The 24965-nt window shown below is 54.5% G+C and overlaps 1 protein-coding gene across 13 annotated transcripts in view; it reads right to left on the bottom strand.

Moving 5' to 3' along the window:
- Positions 1-323: 323 nt before the first annotated feature.
- Positions 324-24965, bottom strand: part of DAB2IP (DAB2 interacting protein) — a 178387-nt gene continuing 153745 nt past the window's right edge. For 10 of the 13 annotated variants that reach the window (XM_084798135.1, XM_084798133.1, XM_084798127.1 and 7 more), the window contains 12 exons: positions 24014-24112; positions 22738-23292; positions 20185-20329; positions 19949-20093; positions 17623-17859; positions 15885-16086; positions 14061-14239; positions 11367-12255; positions 10559-10711; positions 8762-8955; positions 3943-4030; positions 324-3247 (listed from right to left, as the gene is read on the bottom strand). In XM_084798135.1, the coding sequence (XP_084654261.1) occupies positions 3080-3247; positions 3943-4030; positions 8762-8955; positions 10559-10711; positions 11367-12255; positions 14061-14239; positions 15885-16086; positions 17623-17859; positions 19949-20093; positions 20185-20329; positions 22738-23292; positions 24014-24112 (3054 nt within the window). In that variant the 3' untranslated portion in view covers positions 324-3079. The remainder of the gene's footprint in view (positions 3248-3942; positions 4031-8761; positions 8956-10558; positions 10712-11366; positions 12256-14060; positions 14240-15884; positions 16087-17622; positions 17860-19948; positions 20094-20184; positions 20330-22737; positions 23293-24013; positions 24113-24965) is intronic. The other 3 variants (XM_084798132.1, XM_084798130.1, XM_084798134.1) reach the window with 3 other exon arrangements.

Genomic DNA, 24965 nt, shown 5'->3' with positions numbered 1-24965 from the left:
AAGCACTGGACACGGGGGACAGCCAGCCTTAGTCTTTGCTGGCTGGTAACCTTGGGCAGAGCTCGACCCAGAGCTCTGTGGCAGAGGCGCGGCAGCTACTCAAGCCCCCAGGAATCAATGGGGTCCCCAGCATGTGTGTGTGGAGGGGGTGTCAGGAGGGTCTTTACGAGGTCAGAGGCTCCACTCCCCAGTACAGGCTGATCAACAGAGAGAAGGGGTGATCCCGGGTCCCCCAGCTAGGGGTCTCATGGCTGGAAACTAACAGTATCAGCTCAGTTACCCATAGGTAACCCAAGACACAGGTGAATAGAGGCGAGTCAGGCTTAAAATAGCTAAATAAATCTTTAATATTTCTAATTGCAAATGTACAGAAATTGCACAGCCACACAGAGTCTTCGAACATCAACACCTTCTCTGTACATTATTACATGGTTAAAAGTCACGGCTGGAGGAAGGGCTCCAGCCGACTCTTGACATTTGCATTTTTTCCTTTTCACATACTTACAAAAGGGGGAGGAGCTGGGCACATGGGGGAAGAGGGATAGCCTTGTGGCTGAGTATATAGAAAAGAGGGGCTGGTTCCCTGGACAGTCTGGCTCCCAGACGTACGGGTGTGAGGGTGTGGTACCCCTCGGGCAGGTGCTGGGGTGCACATGGAGCTGGCCCTGGTCCCCATTGCCACTTCTGGGCAGAGATCTTGGCTCAAACGAAGTTTGGCAGTTTCCTTCACCCTAACATACAAGTTGAGCAGAAAGGCCAGGTGTCTGTGTTGGCAGAGGAGGGGCTGCTCTCCCCAGCAGAGCCCGGGTGTCAGTGGCCAGGGTCTTCCCAGAGTAGGGCCACCTTTCCCTTGGGGCCTCTGGCAACTCCAGCCCTTGCTGTAGGCAGAGCTCAGCCGCAAGGCTGTGGTCAGGAGGATGCTTTACTGGCCCCGTTGGGGCAGGTGCCCCCTCAGCCTCCCACCCCACCAGCATGCTGCAAAGCCAACAAATCTGTGCCCCAGGCAGAAAAAAGACAGACACCTAGACTGCAAAGCTCGCTGTCCTGCCCAGCACCGTTCTCTAAGCTAGAATATCAACCGTGAGAGCAGCGGTCCCGGCCAGCCCTCGCAGCACCAGGACTTTAGGACTATGTACATCCCTTGGGTGAAATAGTTCCATTACAGTCGAACACCAAGAACATTTACAAAAATCGGCAGACTTGCAATTAAGATAAAAATCTGTGGAGAGTCTGTACACTTTTACAGTTTTTGCACTAGGTAAATAAGGCTCTCGGCCTGAGAGCTAACAACCCCGCCAGAGGGGCCATTGCATCTGGCCCTGCGCCCTCCTGTCCAGGCCTGGGGACCTCCCCATATTGCTAGGAGGCGCTCAGACAGAGGTCACTTTACGAGGCATGGGCGAGAGTGTGGGTGGGGAGGAAAACAGGGTTCCCTGGGCAGTGGAGGGGCAAGACCCAGGCCAGGCCAGGCCAGGCCCCACTCAAGAGGCTACCCTGGCTGAAATGCAGAGGCGCAGGGGTGTGGATAGGAGTGGGGCAGGAAGGGCAGTGGCAGGACCTCAGCCCCACGTCCTTCCTTCCTGAGGTCTGACCCTTGATGGCCACGCCCTCTCTCCCAGCGTTTGTCTGCAGCCTAACTGGGTTGTAGGTTGCAACTGAAAGCATGTCCCAGGGTATCTACCCTTTACCCTTGCCTGTCCATGGGCTGAAGATGGGGTGCACCATGGCTGGGCCACACCTCCAGGACTTCCACCCTTCCTTATGAAGACTCTAGGAGCTAAGTGCAGGTGGCCTAGCCCCATTCTGTTGTCTGGGCAGAGGCCCTAGCTCCTGCCCTAGGTGACTCAGAACCAGGGCTTGGAATCTAGGGTGTGGGAACAGATGGGGACCCGAGAGACCCAAATTCCTGCCCATCTCTGTCCCACAAAAGGGGGGAGGGAGGGGCAGATATGCTACAGAACAGCCTAGAGCTGGGGAAACCAGCCCCAGCTGTGGGGTGTGCCCCTCCCTGCCTGCAGTGCCTGGGTCCTTGGCTGGGCCTGGGAGGGTGAGGAGAGGCGACTGCACACACGGGGCCTGGTGCAGGCTGCTGCTGTCTTGGAGAGGGAGCAAGTCTAACATCCTCCAGGGCCGCTATTTCCCATGCAGTGCGCACGCTCAATTTAAAAGGCCCCTGTGTTCCAGCAAGCGAGCAAGCGGGCTTTTGTTTCTAATGCATACTGTGAAAGGAAAAAAAATCACAGTTATCCACCTTCTCAGGGCCTGCAGGCTTTAGAGTTTTTCTTTCAAACCATCAGAGAAAAGAGATCACCTTGGCAGGGTGAGCGCCAGCTGGCCACTTCCTACAGGGCCACCGTGCTGGGGTGCACTGGGACCCTGGAGAAGGCAGCTGCAATGCATGGTGCTCTCTGGTGTCTGGGAGTCCAAGAGCATGAGGCAGGCCCACATGTGAAGTGTGGGACGCTGTGGATCCTCCCACAAGTACGAGGCCCCAGCAGACAGAGTGCACTGCTCACTTGTGTTTGGCAATGCAACTTAGGAAGGGACGGAGGTGGAGAGTCTGGGACAGGCCAGGACCAAGGTTCTGTTCTTCACTTCTGCATGGCCAGGAAGGGTCCCTGACGGGCTGCATGCAGTGGCAGGGCTCAGGGCAGAGGGGAGCAGGGGTCACTCTGCCTACCAATTACTCCACTGGGTCCCAGGGGCCAAGGGGACCTGTAGGAGTGGCCCTGGATCTTACGTGAGCCCTCGCCAGGTAGCTCCCTCCCTGGCAAAGGGCAAGGGGGACATGCACCTGGCTGTCAGGAGGAAAAAGTGACGCATACCAAATTCAACAACCAACAGACACATTCGGCAGGCCTCCCTCCAGGCTGTCCCCCGCTCCCCAGTGTGCAGTCTCTGCTGCCTCTACCCAAACCCGCTGTTCAGGTGGGCAGAGAGGAGAAGGGCCGCTGTGCCCTCAGTCTCACACTCCATCAGTCTTGTGCTCCCTCCACTGCAGGCTAGTCTGCAACTGTGGGGGAGCCTCCCGACCGAGACCCTGTCCCGGGCCACCACAGTCCCCCTCTCCTCAGGCAGGTTAACAATTGCTGCTGTTTCTGAACTCGCCGTTCTCAGTAATCTGCAATTTGGTAGGGTTGGTGGGGGAGACGCCGTTACGGGCTTGCATGCTGTACCTCTCTTTCAGCTGCGTGAGGGCGCTCATGAGGCGGGCATTGGCAGCATCCAGTGAGGCGATGCGTTTTTCCTGTGGGCAAAGAGGGCATTAGTGGGACATGGAATGAGCTCTAGCTGGCAGAGAGGGCCACGCTAGGCAAAAGACGCAGAAAGACTTGGTTGTGTAAGCGCCAAGTGTGGGAAAGGCCCCAGGCTGCGGAGTGGCTGGGGGCACGTGGGGAAGGTTTTACCCTTACACGGTATGAACGTGGAGCGGTGGGCACCTACGGCTCAAAGGTGGGGGGGGGGGGGCTTGTTTCCATGCATGTCAAACACCCAGAGCTCCTTCCCAGGCTGTGTACAAACCTGCCAACTCTTTTCTGTTTGTTTGGTTTTTGTTTTTCAAGACAAGTTTTCTCTGTGTAGCCTTGGCTGTCCTAGACTCGCTTTGCAGATCAGTGTAGCCTTGAACTCCCAGAGATCTGCCTGCCTCTGCCTCCCCAAATGCTGTGATTATAGGCATGTGCCACCACCACCCTGGCAAACCTGCAAATTCTTGGGGGCATTTGGAGGAGATGGACGTGGGGGCCAGAGTCCCTCTGTTAGCTTGCTTTCACCTCCCCAAGTCCTGTCGACTCTGCTCCTACCAAGTCCTACTGGTCAGCACCTTCAAGGCAGAGAGGCCTTGGCGCCTGGTCCTTGGCCGTCACAATGAAGTGTTACCAAGAATGACAGAGAAGCCAACCACACCCCCAAGCTCTCTAACACTGTGGCCAGAGCCCCAACCTGGGCATCAATGATCTTCTGTTTGGAGTCTACAGCTGCCTGCATCTCAGCATGGTCCTTCTTCAGTTCCTCTTCCACAGACATCAACCTGTAAGCAGAGCCAGTGATGGTCAGGTGCACCAGGAGGAGGTGCCTAGAGGCAGGGCTTGTGGAAACCCTGTCAGCGCTACGGAGGGGCTATCTCCAGCCCAGTGCATTTCCAAGACCCAAGGAATGCTGTGTCACAGGATCTGTGGCAGGGAATACAAAGCTGACCCTGGACGGCTCGAGGCCCACTGCCCCCCCCCCCCCCCCCGCCTCCCCATCATGTTTCCTAGGTGTTGTGGGCACCATGATGAGGGAAGCTCTGTCTTTTCCCTTCTGGGAGTCAGAATGCCAGGGACAGCACACTAGGCCTGTAACTACAGCCTGCACAGCTGCTGTGGTGGGACAGCTCACACACAGGGATGATGGCAGCAAGGTGGAGGATCTATAGGGCAGAGCCCCAGGCAGAGATGGACCCTACTAACTGCTCTCAAGTCTCTGTAGGAATCCTAACTCTGCCCTTCAAGCTGAGAACATCCGCCAGCTACACGCTGGGGAAGATGGCTGCCATAAGGGGCTGTGAAGGATTCTGGGAGGGCACCTATGCATGATACAGGCAAATGAGGCCACGTCTGAAGGCCTTCAGGCCTAAGTTCCAAAATGAGCCTGAGGATGCAGCTGACTGCCAGGAGAGTCGCGATATTCCAGAGCATATGCCACACAAGTCCTTACACAGATGACCCCCACCATCAATTCGTGTGAAAGTCACAATGCCTGGGAGCTCACCAGAGCTGCCAAGGATACAGAGATGTAAGGAAATTAAATCCATAACCAGGAGAAAACTAGTGAGAAAAAAGGTCAGAAGTCAGATGACAGAACTAGTAGGTGACGCCAATAAAATAATGACTATACAGCCATTCTATACGCCTAAAAGACACATTTTTGTTTTTGGAACAGGAGTTCTCTGTGTAGCCTTGGCTGCCTTGGACTTGCTTTGTAGACCAGGCTGGCTTCAAACTCACTGAGATCCGCCTGCCTCTGCCGCCCAGAGTGCGGCAATAAATGCGTACACCACTATGTGCAATTCTAAGACACACATTTTAAGCATGAGAAAAAAATAGAAGACATTTACTTCACAATGCAACTCTAGAGATGAAAACTACACGTGAGGCAGAGAGGAGTGGCAGCTCGCATACAGATCACCGCCTGCCACTTCAGGCCACACAGAAAGCCTCTCATGTGGACCAGGCTGGAATCGCAGCTACCTGGGAGACTGAGGTAGGGATCACAGCAAGTTCTAGGAGAGCCCAGGAAATTTATTGAGAGCGTTTTGACTCAGTTGCAGAGAACTGTCTAGCCTGCACAAGGCCCCGGGTTCAGTCCTCACCCAGTCATAGGAAAATGTATGTAAAACAAAACTCAGGCAACACTGGAAAAAGAAAACCATTTTCTTTGTTTTGAGCAGATGGCTCAGCAGCTGTGACCACTGCTGCTCTTGCAAAGGACCTGCGTCCAGTTCCCAGCAGCCCACGCTGGCTCACAAGCTCCTGTGACTCCAGTTCAGGAGATACGATGCCTTCATCTGACCTCCTTGGGTACAGGCACAGACATGTGCACAGGCAAATCACCCGTACATAGAAAAGAAAAGAGAAAGAGAAGGAAGAAAACAAAACAACAACAAAACTGGGAGACAGTGTAGAGCAGCCACTGACCTGCGCAGAGAGGTGACAGGTGTCACAGAAAAAACTAGGAAGCAGAATCATACACCTACAGATCTAAGAAGAGCTAACGCAAGAAAATCACACCAGGCATGTTATATATATATATATATAAAAACCATGCCAGTCAGGCTGCACAACGAGACTGTTGGCAATATTTAATGAAAAAATACTGGGAGGATTGGATGGCTGGCTCAATGAGCAAAAGCACTCGTCACACAAGCTTAATGACCTGAGCTTAAGCTCCAGAAACCACAGTGAAGAGTCCCCCCCCCCTCTCTCTCTCCGTCTCTCCCTCTCTCTCTCCCTCTCCCTCTCTCTCTCCCTCTCTCTCTCTCTGTCTCTCTCTCTCCCTCTCTCTCCCTCCCTCTCTCTCCCCCCCCTCTCTCTCTCTCCCTCTCTCTCTCCCTCTCTCTCTCTCCCTCTCTCTCTCCCCCTCTCTCTCTCCCTCTCCCTCTCTCTCTCCCTCTCTCTCTCTCTGTCTCTCTCTCTCCCTCTCTCTCCCTCCCTCTCTCTCCCCCCCCTCTCTCTCTCTCTCCCTCTCTCTCTCCCTCTCTCTCTCTCCCTCTCTCTCTCTCTCCCTCTCTCTCTCTCTCCCCCCCTCTCTCTCTCTCCTCTCTCTCTGTGTCTCTCTCTTTGTCTCTATCTCTCTCTCTCTCTCTCTCTCACACACACACACACACACACACACACACACACGTTGTCCTCTGACCTATATACACACAACTCCACACCTAACTTCCCCCCCCCCAGTGGCACAAATGTGCCACACACATACATCCCCACCACAAGTGTAAATAAAATTTAGAAACTTTCAGTATTAAGAATCCAACCTAGGAGCCGGGCGTGGTGGCGCAAGCCTTTAATCCCAGCACAAGGGAGGCAGAGGCAGGCGGAGATTGCTGTGAGTTCAAGGCTAGCCTGGTCTACAAAGTGAGTCCAGGACAGCCAAGGCTAGCACAGAGAGACTCTGTCTTGAAAAACCAAAAACCAAAACAAAAGAATCCAACCTAGGGCCTGTGCACGTCAGGTAAGCATTCCAACAATGACCACTGCTCTAGCCCAAGAAAGGTACCTTAAAAACAGCTGGAGAAAAAGCAGACTACGTAGGGCAATGCTCCTGCCATTGCAGCAGCCAGGGGAGAGGTCAATGAAGCCACTGCCTCCTGTAAACCTTCACATCACACAGCGCTGCTGTAACAGCAGATGAGATGGAGCAGTGAGATCACGGGGTCTGCAAAGCCTGGCGCACTTAGTATCTGCCCACTGAGGGAAACCTGCCAACTAACACCCAAAACCTTGGGGAGATACAGCATGGGAGCCAATAGGAGAGATGCTAGGGAATAAAAGATAGAGTCCAAGGAAGGCAAGAACTGCTTCAAACAGGAAGCCAGCCATGGCTTAACAACAATCACATTGAGAGTGAATGGATTAAACACTCCAATCAAAAGGCATAAATTGTTAGGTAATAAACAGATCCCACAACAGGAACCTGTAATATAAACTCTGTGCACAAAGACTGGTGCTACCGTCTGAAATGTGTGTGCACTGAAACTTAGCCTCTACGGTGCTAGCAGCTGTCCTCTGGGAAGTGACTAGGTCACAAGGCATTTCTGTCTTCAAGAGCAGGGTTAGTGCCCTTACCAAAGAAGCTTGCCCCTAAAGACATAGCACCAAGGCATCGTCTGTGAAAGACAGCTTCACTAAATCTGCAGACATGGCAACCTTCCAAACGGTGAGCAGCACACGTCTCTTGTTTATAATTACCCAGTGGAAGCGTCTTGTTATAGAAGTAAAAATGGACTCAACAGTGGTTTAAAAGTATACAGAGCATGGCCAGGCGGTGGCCACACCTTTAATCCCAGCACTCGGGAGGCAGAGGCAGGTGATCGCTGTGAGTTTGAGGCCAGCCTGGTCTACAAAGTGAGTTCAAGACAGTCAAGGCTACACAGAAAAACTCTGTCTCAAAAAAGTATATACACAGGGCAGAAGATGATACACCATGCTAACACTGGTCAGAGTAAGCTAGCGCGGCTACATCACAAATAAGATGGGCAAAGACTATAATTTAAAAGGTCAGTTTGTTAATAGTACATAATAATCCTAAAAGGACACCTACCCAAGACTAAAAGTGTCAATAACGCAAAAACCAACAGAAATAAAACAAACAGAAGACCCATGATTAGACAGCTCAGCATGGCTCCTCAGAAACACATAGAATAACACAAGCAAGTAGGCGAAGGAGCAGCCAGGACATAGAGACCCAACTGTCCTGATGATGTTTCATCCAAGGGGTCTTGGCTAGGCTCAAGGGAAGCCCAGAGCAGAGTGGGATGTCAGGCAGTCTGCAGGTGCACAGCTACCTGGGTTCCGCCTGCCAATCATCTGTAACGAACAGAAGCACAGCACAGCAAACAAGCACTAGGAGGGCAGGACGGGTGATCTGGGCAGGGTTTACACCGTGGACAGAGCAGAAAGCGAAGGGGGAGTTAGTTCCCTGTCTACCTCGCGCCTGCTCAGTCTGAGGTCTTGGCAAATGATCAGGCCATAGACCCACACTCCTTCCGCACTGCTGTGAGGTAGAACGCGCTAGGACTGGGACTCAGTGGGTGGCTTAGATACTGCACTGCCTGTGTGCAGACACCAAGGATAACACACCTACCTCATCCCTGGGCAGAGACAGAGGCAAGAGCTACCCACCAGAACCAACTGATGCCAAGAACTCTTCAGACAAATCACACACAGGAAACCCAACAGACCCCAATGTTGGTACTTTCTTCCCCACCCGAACTGCTCCCTACCCACAGTGGGCATACTGACACCCAGAAGTGTTATCTCCTCCATGCCCTCAATGGCTTCCTCATTATCTTGCTTGGCATTTCAAACCTAGCTTTCAAATTCCTCCTAGAGCTTGGAAAGACAACCCAGCTTCTGTCAGGCGCTCCAGACCTCCAAGGAGTGGACACTGGCCACACAAGCCTTACCCCTGCCCTGTGTGCCCACTGTCCCACTTCGGGCACCTGCCTTTCCTATTGTCCCTCAGAGGCTTCTGTGGACCAGTGGGCAGGCCACCTCACCTGCTGATGATGCCCTTCATCTGGATGTCCTTGTCCTCTTGCTGCCGCCGCAGGCGCTCCTCGCCCTCTTCCAGCCGCGCCTGGTACTCCAGAACCAGCTTCTGTGTCGTCTCCTCCTGGCACTTGAACAGAGTCTCGTATTCCTCCAGCTTCTTGGTGGAGATCCGCAGTTTGTCTTGCAGCACTGCCAGATCCTGCCAGCAGGGCAGCAGGCCATGGGCCAGCAGCACCCAGGACAGAGCACAACCTCATCAGGGGAACAGCCCAGTGACGGTAGCACTCAAGCCCCTGGGTGCCAAAGGTCTGCCCCTGCCTCTCCCAGTCCAACCTGCAGTCAGGAGCAGGGTGAAGATTCAACCCAAGCCTCAAAGACTGAGGCTTAACTCGAACTTTCTTTTTGAACACTTGAGATTTATTTTTTAAATGTGTGAGTGTTTTGCCTATAAGCAAGTCTATTCAGCACTTGTGCACCTCAGGTCAGAAGAGGGTGTCAGGTCCCCGGGAACTGCAGTTTCAGATGGCTATTAGCCACCATGTGGGTGCTGGGAACTGAACCTGAGTCCTCTGTAAGAGCAGCAAGTGTTCTTTAACTACTGAGCCAGGTCTCCAGCCCTGTAACCTTCACCTGTTTAGAGAAAGCCCTGGACACAGGAAGCTGCCTGACAGTGCCCTGAGAGGTAGGCAGCACCACAGGAGGGACAGTGAGGCTCAGACAAGCCCTGTGAGAAGCAATGCCCAACAAGATGAGATCCCAGTCCCCCACCCCCACCCCTATGTGACAGACTGCCACAGGACTGGGGACAGCAGGGGAGAGCAAGGAGGAGGGGAAGCAAAACAAGGTATGCTGGGCTCTCCAGATGTGAGGCAGCCTGTGGGGAGGAGGAGGAGGAGGAGGAGGAAGGGAGCCTGCGGGGAGGCTAGGCCTCCTTGCTGTCCTCCTAGCCATGGCTCTGTGAGCACCATGTTCCATGTCCCCAGGCTCCCCTCACACACTGGGGGAAGCAGGTGGATGCAGTGAGCCAAGGGGTGGTAGCAGGGAGCGAATGCAGCATGGAGATGGGCTCCCTTCAAGTCGGGGCACCAGGGACATTGCCACCCTGACCAAGGGGCTGCCCATGAAGCTGCAGCAGGCTGGCCTAGGATTCCGGGCTGAGACACCAAGGGAAGTGTTTGCTGTGGGGTCTTACTCTGGCACCTTGGTATCCTAGGAAAGGTAAGGACCGCCCACGGACCCAGGGCAGCCACCATGACTACTCAGAACTTAGGAGGGCAGCTAAAGCACGCTACTGCCCCAGAAACGGTAGCCATGTGGTGAGGTGAGATCTGGAACTCCTAGAACCCACTTCTCCCCTGGGAGGAAAGGAGCATCTCACCAGAAGTGTGGCCTCAATCCTTCTCTTGGTGACTCCGCTGTTCCTCCCTAAGCCCTAGGCAGCCTACACGCAGGGGAAGGAGCTGAGTGGGTAGCTCTCCTAGCAGCCATAGGACCCCTGCCTCTGGCTCTTCGTTCCCAAACCTCAGCTCCTTAAATGGCCAGCAGCAAGTTCCGAGCCATGTCCCAAGGCTGCGCACAGGCCCTCCCAGGTAACTCATGCGCATCCTGTAATGGGAACCTGGGCTCCAAGCTAAGGTCTTGCCGCTTTCCTCCCAGTTCTACACACTGCAGTCTCCACGTGGGCAGGGGCAGCGAGGACTGGCACGACAGAGCAGGAGCCGGCACTGTCACTCCACTAAGGGCTCTGGCGAGACCCCCACCCCAGCACTGCCCGCCCAGCCCAGGTCTAGGTCCAGGTTTACCTTTTCTGCTTGGCTGAGCTCCTCCTTACTCCTTAGCCTATCCCTGTGGGGGGGATCTGGGCCCAGGCCCTCGTCTTCTAACAACTGCGCGTTCATGGTCAAGAGCCAAGCGGCTGTGCGGTCCAGGGCATTGGGGCTCACGGGTGAAGGGCCCTACAATGAAACACAGCTGTGAGGGGCTGTGAGGAGGTAGAGATGGTGGGGCAGGGACGGTCACTAGGAGCCAGAGGTGGGAAGGGGGTGGACCTCTGATGCCTGAGCGCATACTCAAGGACATCAGCCTTCTAGACAGCAGCCAGAGCTAGATGAGAGCCCAGGTGGGCACAGAGCACTGCATTCTGCTAACCATCAGGTGCTATGGCAGCCTGGCTGACAGGTGGACAACCTACTGCACGTTAGCCCATCCTGGTGAAGCCTTTGTGGGGCAAGGATGGGCCACCCTCCTGGTAGCTATGTCCAAGGTAGGCTCAGCCTGTGTGAGTGCTTCAGGAAGTGGTGCCAGAAGGACAGGTGGCCTTGGGGTTCAGGTAAGAATTTTACTAGGCATGACTAGACATGAACAGAAATACTCCTTGCTTCCTGACCCAGCCTATCTCTGAGGAACTGGTAAAGGATCCTGGCTTTCCTTAAGGCCTTGGAGGTCCTGACTGCCAGAAAAAGGAGTTCATGGGCCAGTGGATGGGGCGGGACACAGCCCCCCCGATTCAGCATGGGATGACAGCTGGGTGCAAGTGAGGTGAAATGACCGAGGAAGAGCATGGCACAGCCTGACTTCTGACTGACCAAGAGCCCCGCCCACAGTGCTGACCTGCTTGTGCATGGCGCGGGGCTTCAGTTCTGGGCTGTCTCCCTTGGAGGAGGAGGATTGCTGCCGCAGCCGGGTGCCAGGGCCAGCCCAGTCAGGTGATGCTGAGGCCAGGGTTCCACTTGAGGGTCTTGGGTACTGTAGGGTGCTCAGCAAAGTAGGAGGTGTCCTGCCCCGGGGGGCAGGAGGAGGTGGTGGTGGTGGCGGTGGTGGCTGGTCAATCCTCCGCTGAGGGCCCGCACTGTTTTGCCTCGGCACTGTGGGCTGGCCACCCTTCTCAGTCAGTGACATCTGCCTCCGTGCCAGCTCACCTGGCCGCCTTGCCAGCTCCTCTGCAGCAGTGCTGAAACTTCCCAGTTTGGCAGCGGCTGCCAGCTCTTCACTATTGCTGTGAGAGCTCAGGGAGCTGTGGCCCTCAGAGCCTGAGTCACCAAGGCCACGGGGTGACAGCGGCAAGCCAGCCGCCATCTGGTATACAGGATTCTGGAAGGAGAGTGGGGCCAACAGCTGGGGCCGGCCTGGTGCACCCTCGGAGGTGCCTGGTGTGGTCGGTGTTGGCACTGCCCGCCGCACTGTGGCCAACCCTGCCAGACTCACTGGGGCTGCCCGGGCTGGCCACCCAGCCACGAGCTGAGTTGCAGGCACCTGCCCGTCAGCAGGTAGGGCATCGGGGCCCACTGGGGAACCTGCCTCCCCATCCAGTGTGCGGGCGTCCTGAAGGTCCACCATGGACAGGCTCTTGCTGCCGTTGGCCATCTGCAGGTCAGGCTCGTTGGCTTCTGAGTAGCTCGAGCTGCGGGCAGGTGAGGGCTGGACCCCGGAGGACCTTGTGACAAAAAACAAGTCCTTGTTTTCGGGGGTTGGAGACGGTAACCGGGTGAAATCTATCAGACTGCAGGGAAATAAGCACACACAGGGAAAGAAGGGGAAAAGAACCGTGAGTCCAGACTCATGGTCTAAACCAACAGTACCACCATCTGCTGGGCCTGGCAGCAGCTTCAGCTGGGGTCGCAGCCACGGCTGGGTGGCAGAGAGGCCAAGAGTCCCAGGGTCACTGACATTGAGGCTGTTCCAACAGATCTGCTCTTTAGGGACCAGCCCTGCAGGTGCATCTTGGGACAATGGCTGCCAACCCTGAGCGGAGAGGTTCTCTGCTCTCCCTGGGTTCTGAATTGAAACGCCATTTTCAAAGTTACTGGAGCTCCCCCTGCCTCCCCTCCTGTTCCTAGCCAGCCCAGTAACTCTAGTGGGGGACTAGTGAAACCTCCCCTGGCCTGCCTCCTGATGCCACTCTTTCTGAGTGGCAGGCGGGGGCTGACATTCCTGGCAAAAAACAGTATCAGAGGAGTTGTCAAGGGCATGAGACAAGCAGGCAGGTCTGAATCTGTGCTGCAGGCCACAGCCTCCCTCGCTCTGCCAAGGCCCTGACTGCTTCCCCACTCCAAGCCTGCCTGCAGCTTAGCCCTGGACCTTCCCAGACATCAAGGACGGCTGTGGAGGGGCCAGGTGGGCTGTGTAGGAAAGAGGCACTAAGCAAACAGGGCTTGCAGCCTGTTTGTGGGTGAGCAGCAGCAGGAATGCGCCTGATGTGCTAGAGTCAACTGGACAGCAGGTGAACAGTCCCCAAGACAGTACAGCCACTCAGGGCCACAGCACTCAGGGGAGGGAAGGCTGGACAAGAGCAGACGACCAAGCAAGAGAAACTAGATGTCTGCCTAGAGCAGGTCTCCTTGGCACATATGCCAGACTGCTTTGTGGCCTCTCAGTTGTGAGTTGTGAGTTGCCTGGAGACTCTGCTTCCTCACATGGCAGGTTAAGGGTGGAGCCTTGAGATGACACCTCTTCAGACCACACCCTCAGGCCAGGCTCTCACTGTCTCTCTCCACTTGCTTCAAAGCTGAGGCTACTACTACCCAAAGCGGGTCTCTCTCCTGCTCTGATCCAGCCTTCCTCACGAGTGGTCCCCATGCTTGGGGCAGAGAGGAGTGGAGCATGAGGTCTGACCAACGCTGCACTTGTTTGACAAAATGGCTCGCCCGCCTTACCTCCCCCCCACCCCTATTCTACTGTTTAAGGTACACAGAGTACTTGTGTCGGGGTTCAGTGCTCAGTAAAGCTGGGACTGGGAATCTCAAAGCCTGCAGCCAGGCAACTTTCTAAAACTCCAGAAATATAAGAATGGCTCTCATTTCTTTCTCTTCTCTTGTCTTCTTTCTCCCTCCCTCCCTCCCTCTTCCTAGACACGGTCTCTCTACCTGGCTCTGGCTATCCCAGAACTCACTCTGTAGACCAGGATGGCTTCAAACTCATAGCAATGCAGCTGCCTCGGCCTCCCAACTTTTGTGCCACCATGTCCGGCAAAAAGGGGTATGCTTAGCAAGCATAGGTCTTGTGGAAACACCTCAGGGACTTGGGGTAGGTTCCCTAACAGGCTTCTCAGCTCTTTGCTTGTTCTCAACTCTGAGTCTTTCCCAGAAGCAGAAATGACGCTTTTCCAAAAAGCATAAACACTCCTCCTCCGAGAAGCCTGCTCTGACTTATCCCAAATGGCAGCTCACTCCACACACTCATTAGGGGTCTCATTAGGTTTGTCCTGAGTGCTTGTATGGGCGCCATTTCTTCCCATGACACCTTGGCTGGGTTGGGCCTACTCTGCATGCAGGGTCCACTCTGCCCAACACAGCAGGCAGCTCTTACCCGGAGAGGTCATTGTCAATCACCATCTTCTGCAGCCCAGCTGAGACACTGCTGCTGCCAGAGCCTGGTGTGGAGGCCAGGTCATTGGTGCCAGGGAGCTGCCCACTGCCTGGAGTGCTCAGTGCTGTGTGGACATCCCTCAGGATACGAGGCAGGGGTCCCAGTTTGGACACAACGCTCTGTAAAAATGGAAGAAGGCAGTTGTCACCTACGTAACAGAAATGCCAAGCCTTGTGCCCCCACCAGCCAGACACATAAAGTCTGGTAAGGTATCACAGGTCTGCCCCCAACACTGGTGTGGAACCTCTCACCCTACCCAAGAGGCATATGGGAGCCCTTCAAACTATCTACTTTATTAAGGGGGTGGCTCTGACCCCTCAGCCTGTAGATACAGGCCAGATCCAGAACAGACACAGGGTGCTGGCCCAAGAAAGGACAGTGCCTAGGCCCTCCCTATCACAGCGTAGATGTGCAGAGGGCCTCCCTGAACTGAAGGACGCCTCCTTTGCAGTGGAAAGCCGTGGAAATAAGAGCCCGCAATCCCTACAGCAGAGCTGCGGAGGCAACAGTCCCACTTCAAATTCTTGTCACACCCTATCACTTGCATGGCTACACTGATCATTTTCTGTCTTTCCTGCCTAGTTCTGAGACCCGTCCGACAGTGACTGGCTCATGGGCTCAGGAATGGAGGCAGGCAGGAAGCTGTGAGCAAAACTGTCTCCCGGCAATTTCAACAGCAAGAGTGAGGAGTCAGTGAGGAGGTGGGACAGTGAGATGAACAGTGCTCCCACTACAGGATATTATTCTGCTGCCAGGAAAGGCCAGAGATGGTGCCGGACAGCATGATGTAGGAAGACACCCATGAAGTGGACGACAGGTCTGACAGCCACACACAGTTAAGTGCTCACTTGAAAACAAACTGCAAACATAGAGCTGCATCTGCTTGTGCCTGCGTGTGAGGACGGTCTACAGGACAGCATGGCAAAGTACCTCTAGGGATGGGACAACAGGCAAGGGACCCGCGTGGGTCAACAGTCGTTACTTTTGTAAGGTGAGGCCCTAGAGCCCTGGAAAGCAAGGCGAGTTAAGAAGTGGTTCTGGCAGGACACAGTGGGCTGGAGCTCCCGGGGACTCAGGACTGCAGGCTAGAGAGGGCTGCTTGGGCCAGTGACTGAAGCAATGTCAGGAGTTCAGGGACTAGTTCTGTCCACTGACAGCCAATGGCAATTGGCCTTTAATCCCAGCACTCAGGAGGCAGAGGCAGGCAGATCACTGTGAGGTCAAGGCCAGCCTGGTCTACAAGGTGAGTCCAGGACAGCCAGGACTAAAACTGAGAAACCCTGACTTAAAAAAACAAAACAACAACAAACAAACAAAAAAGTTCTTTTCTTTTCTAAATTAGGGACCAAATTCAGTGTCTTGTGCATACAGTATCAGCATGCTACTGTAAGCTCTTGCTGTACAGAGGTCCTCAAAATCTGATTTGACATGTGGAGAGACAGAATCCTTGGAGTATCTTTTCCTTCTCAGTAGCTACAGAACCAGGAGCAAGAGCATTTTCAGTAAAGCAACTAAGTCAGACCCATTTCTTATAGCACTTAGGTAAGGAGTGAGCATTCACGTGTGGTACCTGGCCATGAGCGCTGAGCACACAGGTGTAGACCTGGACCCAGTCCACAATGCCAATGGCCCTGCCCAGTGCTAAGGAGTGAGCCTGGCACTCATCCACAGAGATCCCTGCGACTGAAGGTATCCCACTGACTCTGTTGCAAAGGTGAGCCCTCCAACCTGGAGGATGCGCCCTCTAACCCAGGCACCAGGCACCTGATCAAGCTGGCTCACAGCATCCCAGAGCAGAGAATGCAGGCTGGAGAGCTCCCGGCCCAGGTCTATGTAACCCTCGAAGCCTGCCGTGTTGGAAAGGGTCTCAGGGTTGGAGATCTCCAGCAGGAAGCGCTGCATGTTGGTCCACTCATGCTCCAGGAACTGATTCATAAATGCCATGTACTCCTCCTTGCTGCCAAACCTGGACAGAAACAACAGCCAAGGTGAGTGTCCCCATCTCTGTCCCCACCATGGCTACTGCCAATCAAGACTCTGAGGCACCAGGGCCCTGTTCTCAAGGCCAAGACCACTCTACTCTTTTCAGGAACTGAAGTCAATAGAATGTTCTGTGTTCTCTCTCTATACTGACCCTCATGGGCCCCTGCCTATTTTCCTCCAGATACATAGGTCATTTTTAGATCCATACCTGGCCCAGGTCTCTACTGAGCTTTTGGAGTCATCAGGAACACCCCCAACTCCTGGTACCCTCCGCCAGCTTTCCCTATCTCAAGTGAAGACATCAGCATCCACTAGACAAGCCAGAGCTCGGCAGTGGTCAACTCCCCTTCCTCATCTCAGTGACAAGGCCTGCTGACTTCACCCTCTAGTCAGCCAGTGCTGTTCCTGGCAGCCACTGCCTCCGCTCCCCAATGCCTGTCATTTTTTGCCTGAAGTGTGGCTATAGTCTCCTCAGGCTCTCTTTACCAGTCACACCTTGCTCAGTGGACATCCTTTCAGGGTCCAGAGAAGGTAAGGGCCATGTCGTGTGGTACATCTCTGCACCATGTGGCCTTCAGAGTCTTGTAGCCCTCCCGAATCACTTCCTGGCTTCGTCTTGACCCTAGATTCCGTTGGCACTAGGCCCTTAGACTGGCCTTCCCATCTTTTCTCCCACAAGCGTTGAGCTCTTCTGAGACTGGGGTGCACCTTGGTCCCCATCCTTCTATCTACTACTCTTGCCTCCCCGGCTGCCTCATCTCTGTATAGTCAGGCCCAACACAGACAGATCTGGAAAAAGGCTCAATCACAACTGTGAATTAACAACAAGATTACCCAGCCCCAGCACTTTATCTACGCTCACTAACAAGGCAGCCAAGGGGGCTGGAGGGTTGTTAGCTCAGCGCTTGAGAGCACTGGCTACTCTTGCAGAGGACCCAGATCCAATTCCTACCAGGCCCACGGTACTTCACAACCACCCTGAGCCAGTTCTGGGGCATCTGATACCCTCTTCTGACCTCCACGGGCACCAAGCATGCATATAGTATACAGACAGACAGACATGCAGGCAAAACACATATAAAGTAAAATAAAACAAATAAATCTTAAAAAAGAATGTGGCCAAAACCACCAGAAATGCTTTATAGGCCGTTATGTTGGCAGCATTAACCCAAGTGCCCAGCTACTCAGGAAATCAGCCATTCACTGCAAAGTGGAGCTTGGTGTTAAAAGACATATGAGAGTCCTTATGGCAATGTTATGATAATATGTTAATTCAAAAAAGCAGAAGGAAAAAATATCTTGTCTTCCCACCTTTGAAATCCAAGGAAGCATACCAAACGGTATGTGGGCTACCGGGAGGGTGACTGTGGAGGAGGTTTTATTCTGAAGTAAGTGGCGGTGAGGAAACCGAGGGCGACAAGGGACAGAAGCAAAGCCACTGCACTAGCCTAGGTCAGGTGCAGACACACCCCAAGCTGCTCTCCTTGTGTACTGCAACCCATGGGGCCACAACACTCACTTGGCGAAGTTGGCCAGGTTCTGGGTGACTTTGGCGATGAGCGTGAGGGTGCGAGCTGTGCGGTCATCAGGGTACTCCTGAAGCAGGTTGAAGAGCGAGGGCGACATGATGGCAGGGCACAGGAAGCGCAGGAAGAGGGAGGCGCTGATGAGCCGTTCACTAATGTCTGGCCGGCCACGGCTGCTACACTCCTGCCGCCATGAGGCGAACACCTCTTTAAGCTCCCGTGGGAAGACACTGCGGAGAAAAAGACAGATGGGCCTGGGGTCAGGTAGGTGCCAAGGACAGGGCAGCACAGGGCCAGATCTAGTTCCGAGTCACATGAAACCCCATGTTCCAACTCCATCTCCATGCTGATGGCAGCATGAGCTCGGGGCTCCGCAGCCCAGACTGATGCCCAGCTACTGGGCAGGGCTGCTGGGCAATGGGACACGTCAGGGGACAGCAGCACAGCATGGGCTCTCAGTGAAGGGTCCACTTGGCACCGAGGCTGGCACCATGCTAACATCAGCGGCAAGAATGGCACTACAATATCCCTCACTTCCTCCAGGGGAAACACATTTTTCAGCTCCAACAGGGCAGGCAGACTGCTGTTCCTTGGGCTCCCCTTTGTCACTATTGAGACTCATGCCTTTGCCTGAATGATGTCATAGGAATCTGGGTTTTCCACTGAGCTTGTAAGGATGGAACAGGGGGAGTACCCTCAGCCAGTGAGAACACAGCTTGCCATGCGCGAGATGAGGAGAGGAAAAAAACTTTCTTGGGGTGACAGCATAAGAAGGCATTGACAGTTCTCGGCTCCCCCAGGTATCTCTGTAGGTAGCTTTCCTACCTCTTCGCCCTAGGGCAGAGCAGACCCCAGTGCTCCTTGGACCTAGCCCATCGCTGGCTCTGTCCTGGGCGCAGAGGTAGAAGCCTGACTAAGGCCCTGGGTTTCAGTTTTGAATGCTTTAACTTGAGAGGCCTACCTAGGCTCTCACATCCATCTTTAGACTAGATCAGCCTGACCTGCTCCCCATTCCCTTTGCCTTGCTAGCCCACAGCAGGCCAGCAGACAGGGCACGTGGCAACAAATGAGGCTGAACCAGCAGGGCTGCCTAGGGAAGTGAGGAAGGCAGCCCTCAGGCCTGTTGCTTGAGCCAAGTGATGTCTACTGGTGGCCTTGTCCGGATGAAAGAAGGTCCTATCCACACAGCGTCTTCCCCATGGAATGGAGAGCAAAGGCAGAGAATCCAGCTTAGCAGGGAGATGGCAGTGTATTCTAAAGGTGCTCAAGGCTCTACAGTTATTGCCTTACCCCAGGAGAGCACCTTTTGTGCAACACAGGTGAGGGACCTGGACAAGTGGGCACTACCCCCAGCACTGGCCACTGAGCCCTTCCTAAGGCCACTGTTCAGCCAGTAGGCCTGCCTCTGCCTATCCTTTGAGAACAGCAAAGGAAAATTTCCCATGCCAGTTCTGAGCTGGTGATCCTCGCTGCAAAGGTAAGATGATTACATGACATGAAGGTCACAGAGGAGCAGGTATAGAGCCAGACTGTGGAAGGCCAAAGGAGATGGCATGGGGGAAAACCAAACAAATGTGGGGAGTAGGTATGGTTTGGGATGGTTCATAGCTCATGTGGAAACAAACCCAGTACTCAGGCTGGCTGCAAGACCTACAGGGAAAGGCCCATGCACCTTAGCCACAACCAGGCTTAGTACCATGTCAGCCAGCCATCATACGTGCACCTCAGGAGCAAGCGAGTGCCTGGGAAACTGGCTTTATGTGAAGTTTCCCAGGGACAAATTCCAGACCCATCTTTGGCCCCAATATGAGTAGCCTCTTCTACTGTAGTGCCACCCCTTTCTTCTTTGCTCGCTCGTCTCAGCCGGAGGCCTAGCTAGTGCTTAGGCAAGTGTGATAAGGATTCCAGGGACAGACAGGTGTGAGCTGTGGGAGTAGGTGCCAGGACAGCAAGGCTCTAGCTCCATGCTGCACCTGTGCACTGATGACCTCTATATATACCCAGTGCTCACTAGTCACTGGTACAGATAAACTGCCGTTCCTGGCTTACATGCACACACGCATGCGCACACATACACACACACACAGGCACACATGCACACCAACAACGTGTCTCACAGATATTCTCGAGTGCTTTCCTACATTTAAGAACACAAAAAGGGCCATTACAGAACCTAGCCATCCAGCAACTCAGTGGAGTCAGATGCCTGGTACCCGGGGTGGGGACAGGGATAGGACATCTGACAGAAAAGGCAAGATGAAAGGACAGGAAAGCCTAAGCCCCATCAGGAGCACCTGGCTCCCGACAGGCAGCACTAACCAGTAGGAGTTGATGATCTTGCAGAAGGCCAGCTCGCAGCACATCTTGAGGTTGCCCTGGTGCTCAGGGAGGTCAGCAGCTGAGCACTTGCTCGGGTCCACTTCACAATTTTCATCTGACTCATACAGAGCTTTGATAAACTCGCCTGTGGTCGGGTGAGCATGGAGAAGGCAGTGAGGGTCTGATAAGCACTGCCCAGCCCTTGCCACCTGCTGGCCCGGTAATGTCCCCACTACCTAGTGCATCCTGCAGGTACTTCTGACCCACAAGTTTGAGGTATTCCTCGATGGCCTTGGTGGCCAGTGTGTTCTCCCGGAAGATGAGGTGCTCGTTGTCCCCACAGCGGTCCACCTCTGACATCATCAGGTCTGTTAGGAAGTCCTAGGGAGACAGGAAGGGAGCAGAGCAGAACCTGGGCTGAGCTGATGTAGCAGCTGAACTATCACTGTCTTACACTGACTTGGGGGGCAGACCATGGGAAAACATGGACAGGAGCTCAGCCACACCTCCCCTCTGGCTGTGGTACCACACAGGACTGCAGCTCCCTTCCTCTCAAGCCCAAGCCAATCTGTGACCTGGGGTAGGGGAAAGGGGCACAGCAGCCCAGCACCAGCCAGGGTGTCTGGAGCTCTGGAAACTCCTTATTCTAAGGTGCCAACTTTTGGGGATTCTTTCACATATGGAATTAAGACCTTGAGGCCAGACTGGCTAACAAAAGGAAGAGCTGAAAGATAGGCAGGCCAGAGGGGAAGCTACAGGTGGCCCCTGGAATCACATCTTAGAAACACCCTGGGCAGAGGTAAGGACTCCATGACCTCTGAAGCTCCACCGTGGCTGCTATTCAGAGCTGCAGACTTCCTGGCCTTCTGTAACAGGTGCTAGACCTGAGCATGGGAGTAAGACATGACTCCTAGACGTGGGCAGCAGGAGAGGGAAGACAACCTGCCGAAGGCCACACAGCTATCTGGGGCCAGGTATTGCGGCCACAGCTCCACAGCCCTCCAGGATCATACAGAGAGTTCATTGAGAGGGGAGTCCTGGGGTGGGATCTGGAAAAGCATACAGCTTAGGCAAACAGAACCTGGAGAGAGGGCAAGAGATGTCGGGACACAGGTTCTGTACCTGAGGGGTGCAGCTATCACTTTGGGAGAGTACCTACCTTCATTGCATAGGTAGCCTTCAACATGTGTTCTGTCTGGCTCAAGAATGGCCTACCCGTTCTAGATTGTTCCAAAGACATCAGTTACTTTCTATCCCATCACCTTTGGTATGCCTCTTGGCTACTTCATACAGCAGTAGCTTCCTAAGGCGCAGTAGCCCTTGGGCCTAGCAACTAAAAAGACTCAGCAGCAGGGAAGGGGTCCTTCCTTCAAGCCACCCTCTCCACAGGCCCCAGAATCTCCAGCCCATACCCGACCAGCAAACCAAAGTGCAGCTGCATAGGCTCGAGAGCTGGCTCAACCGTCAAGAGCCATGGCTGCTCCTCAGAGGCAGCTTTGATTCCCAGCACCCACATGGTGGCTCATAATCGCCTGTAACTCCAGTCCCTGAGAGCCAAAGCTGTCTCCTAGTCTTTGTGGGAAGCAAGCATGTATGTGAAACACAGACATGCAGGCAAAACACCCAAACATATAGAATAAAAATGTAAAGACAAGAAAACAACAAAAAACCATGTAGGACTTCAAGAGTTAGCCTAGCTGGCAATCTACCCAGCCAGCCCGAAGGCAGGCACAAGGGGAGGAGGGACCTGATGGTGTGGAGGAAGGCAGGACTATGGAGTCAGGGTAAGGGAGTCCGTTCCCCTTCCTGTCCTTCTGCAGTCCCAGTCAGCCCAGCAGGCTGAGGACAAGGGGCTTCCAATCAAAGCACCCCAGTACCCGACTGGACAGGTGAGCTGATAAGGGCTCATGGAGTCTTATACCAGTGAGCTCTACCCACTGGGCACCCAAGCCAGCTCCATGCATAGGTCTCTCTGACCACAGCAGGCTGAGGGCTCAGCACCTAACCTCAGGGTGGACCCCCATCCTCATATTAGTTCTCAAGTTGTATCATTCCGTGAGCCGCTACCTAAGGTCTCCTACAGTGCAGACAGCTAGGACAGCTTAGGCAGTGTCTCCCACTCTCTGCAGGCAGCGACCCCCAAAGGAGAACGAATGGTAATTGGGAAGCATCTCACCACACCAGCAAAGCCTACAGAACAATGCACTGTTGAGTCACAACGTGTGCCTTCTGGAGACACTCTGTTCTCTAAGCCATGTGGGTGGAGTCAACGGGTGTCCTTTCTGGACCAGGGTCAAGAGTGGCAGGCTTTGACAGGAGGTGGTAGTCCCAGGAGCTGGGCCCTCTGGCCCTGAAGCCCATCTACACGGCTCTCTGATCCCTGTTTCTGCAAGGCAGCAGGGCCATGGCAGGCTGTCTACACTCAGCAAGCGCGCACGCATGTGTAAAAGCTGTGTGTGAAGGAGTTGGCTGGGGCCAGGCTGTGAGGGTGCCTCACCTGTGGGGGATGCCTGTCAACTGATATCCCTCTGGGTATGTGGGCTTGGGCACAGCAGGGGAGGCCCACTCTGCATTACTAGTTCTGGTCCATTACTGCACCATGTGTCTTCAGGGCTCAGCACTGCCTCTGGTAGACGATGACGCGACCCCACCCCCCAACTCAGAGCACAGCGCTCAATTTCAGGGAGCCCCTCAGAAGTCCTCCGAAGTGAAGCAGGTTCTATAACACAGATCCAGAAGGCAGGCCAGTGTACGTTAGCAGCCTTTGTGCACGAGGGAGCCACACTCACCTTCACCTTGCCTGTGCTCTGCAGGATGTGCACCAGAGCGGACGCCATCTCCTCCTTGGTCTTGGCACTGAGGATGGGCTCGAGCGCTGCGCACAGCCCCAGGTAGTGATTGGTGATATGTTCTGCAAACTCCTTGTACATCTCCATGGGCAAGATGGTGATGGTCTGGTAGCGTGCCTTGATGCGGATCATGGGCCCAGGGCCCTTGCCACCCTTGGGATTGGGGGTCACCACTGGGTACCACTTCTCCACAAATTGCCGCCCAGCCACAGAGGCAGCAGGCAGGCTCACCAGGCCCAGGTAGCTGTTGCGTTCCTTTTTCTTCTTCTTGTCAGTCTCCCGGTACAGGTGGACAGTGACTGTGCGCAGAGGCGGCAGGTTGTGGAACTCGAAGTGCTCTCCCCAGAAGACATTGTCCGTCTTGAGCTTGCCCGTGGTGCGGGCATACAGCACATCGTCCAGGCACAGTTCACACAGGTACTTCTTCTTGGCTGGCAGATCCTTGGCCTCAATCACCCACAGCTTCAGGATGTGCTCCACACGCCGGCTGTTATCCTGCGTAAGAGGGGTCTGGGGTAGTCAGTGGGGGTGGTTACCTATCTACTGGCCAGCCCAGAGCCTAGGAGCCCTCAGATACCTGGGAGAAACTGAACAGGAGAAGCACCTGTGGACATGGCTTCATCTCGTCTGTCCTGCTGATCACTAGCTAGCTCACCAACAGCAGGCCCCTGGGCCCAGGCTTGCCCTCCTAGAAAGCAGAACTAAGGCAGCCCTGCCCTGGAGTGAGATGGGGGAAGGAATCCGGCACAGTGCCTCGCCCTCTATAGGCTGGGCACCAGTTCCTCAGTCTCCTGGTCCATAAAGCAACTTAAGAGGTGACTGGAGCTAAGACCCCCTCTTCTTTAGTGATGTCATGGTACCCAGGACTTAGCTCAGACCCACAAGTCATCTGGGAAGACAGGCAAAGGAGCAGTTATAGTCGAGGGACAGTAGAATATAAGAGGATACCAGGGGCCCCCATGTGGAGAAGGGTGTGAGTGTCTGAGGTAGAACTGAACAGATGAGTCACAGTGGTTCCGGGCAGGACACAGGACCCCACTTCTAATGGGACACCCAGCTCTGCAGCCCAGGCTCCTTCTTGGCGCACTGTTAGGAAGAAGTACCTAACAACTGTCATAGCTCAGTGACTCCGACTCCTTCCAGGTCCACTTAGCCCTGTCTCTACTCAGGATTCATGACTGTTCCCTCATGTCTGCAAGAGTGGGTGCATGCCTACCTTGTTGGGGTGCACTGCTCGCCTCAGGTTCTCCATCCACTTATCTCGTTCAGCTGCCGAGCGGCAGGAAAAGCACTTGCTTCCTGATGGCGTTGTCACCTGTTGGGACAAACAGGATGGTGCTGTAAGGGAAGGGACTGCAACAAGGCTGGACAGCTAGGGCAAGCCAGATGCCACCATGATTACAAAGCAGCCACAGGAAGGGACAAGGAGGAGCCGCCTGTGGGTGGTGCACTGAGTCCCACTGTGCCTCAGTGGGTAAGCAGCCAGGCCTCTGGTATGGACCTGTTTCCTCTTCCTGAACCCACCTCACTCCTGCCCAGTAGGAAAGCAGCTTCCTCACTATGGCCTCCTTCACTTCGACAGAGACAGAATCGGGTACCCTGCTAGAGTCAGAGTGCAAACTTACCCAAGCACAGTCTCCCTAAAGGCAGGCCAGAGGGTCCCAGGAGACAAGCAAGGGTAGACTTAGTCGTAAACTGACCTCTCCTGGGGGCTCCCTTTGTCCATCAACAGCGGCAATGATGGCCACAGAGACGTAACAGTGTGCTAGAGAAAAGTGAGCTGAGCTCCCCACAAGAGCCAGGCTTGAGACCTCCACCTCCCCTGCTGGTATGAATACTCTTCACCTCCTAGTTGCAATCTCCATGTTTTCCTGAGGTGGGGGATTTGGCCAGAATTGCCCTCACTGACCCTGCTGCTCTCCACTGGACAGACCAGACCCATACCTAGACCCTAGAAGGTGTGACCATTCTGTAGCTGCCTCTGCTGAGACAAGAAGTCAGTCCCAGGCATGGACACCTGAGTCCGGATCCAGTCTGACTTGGCCTGAGTCTTAACCCAGAAGAATATAGGGGCACAGAGTATGGCAGATGCCAAGAGCATGCCACCCTAGGTCCCACTGGCTTGCCATTAGTAGGCTCCCTCCTCTATCCAAAGTATGATTACTGGG

Source organism: Acomys minous (assembly GCF_964271855.1).
Source record: "Acomys minous genome assembly, chromosome: 10".
In the NCBI taxonomy this organism is placed as follows: Eukaryota; Metazoa; Chordata; class Mammalia; order Rodentia; family Muridae; genus Acomys; species Acomys minous.
Note: the sequence above shows the minus strand (reverse complement) of the source record. Positions and strands in the feature narration are given on the sequence as shown.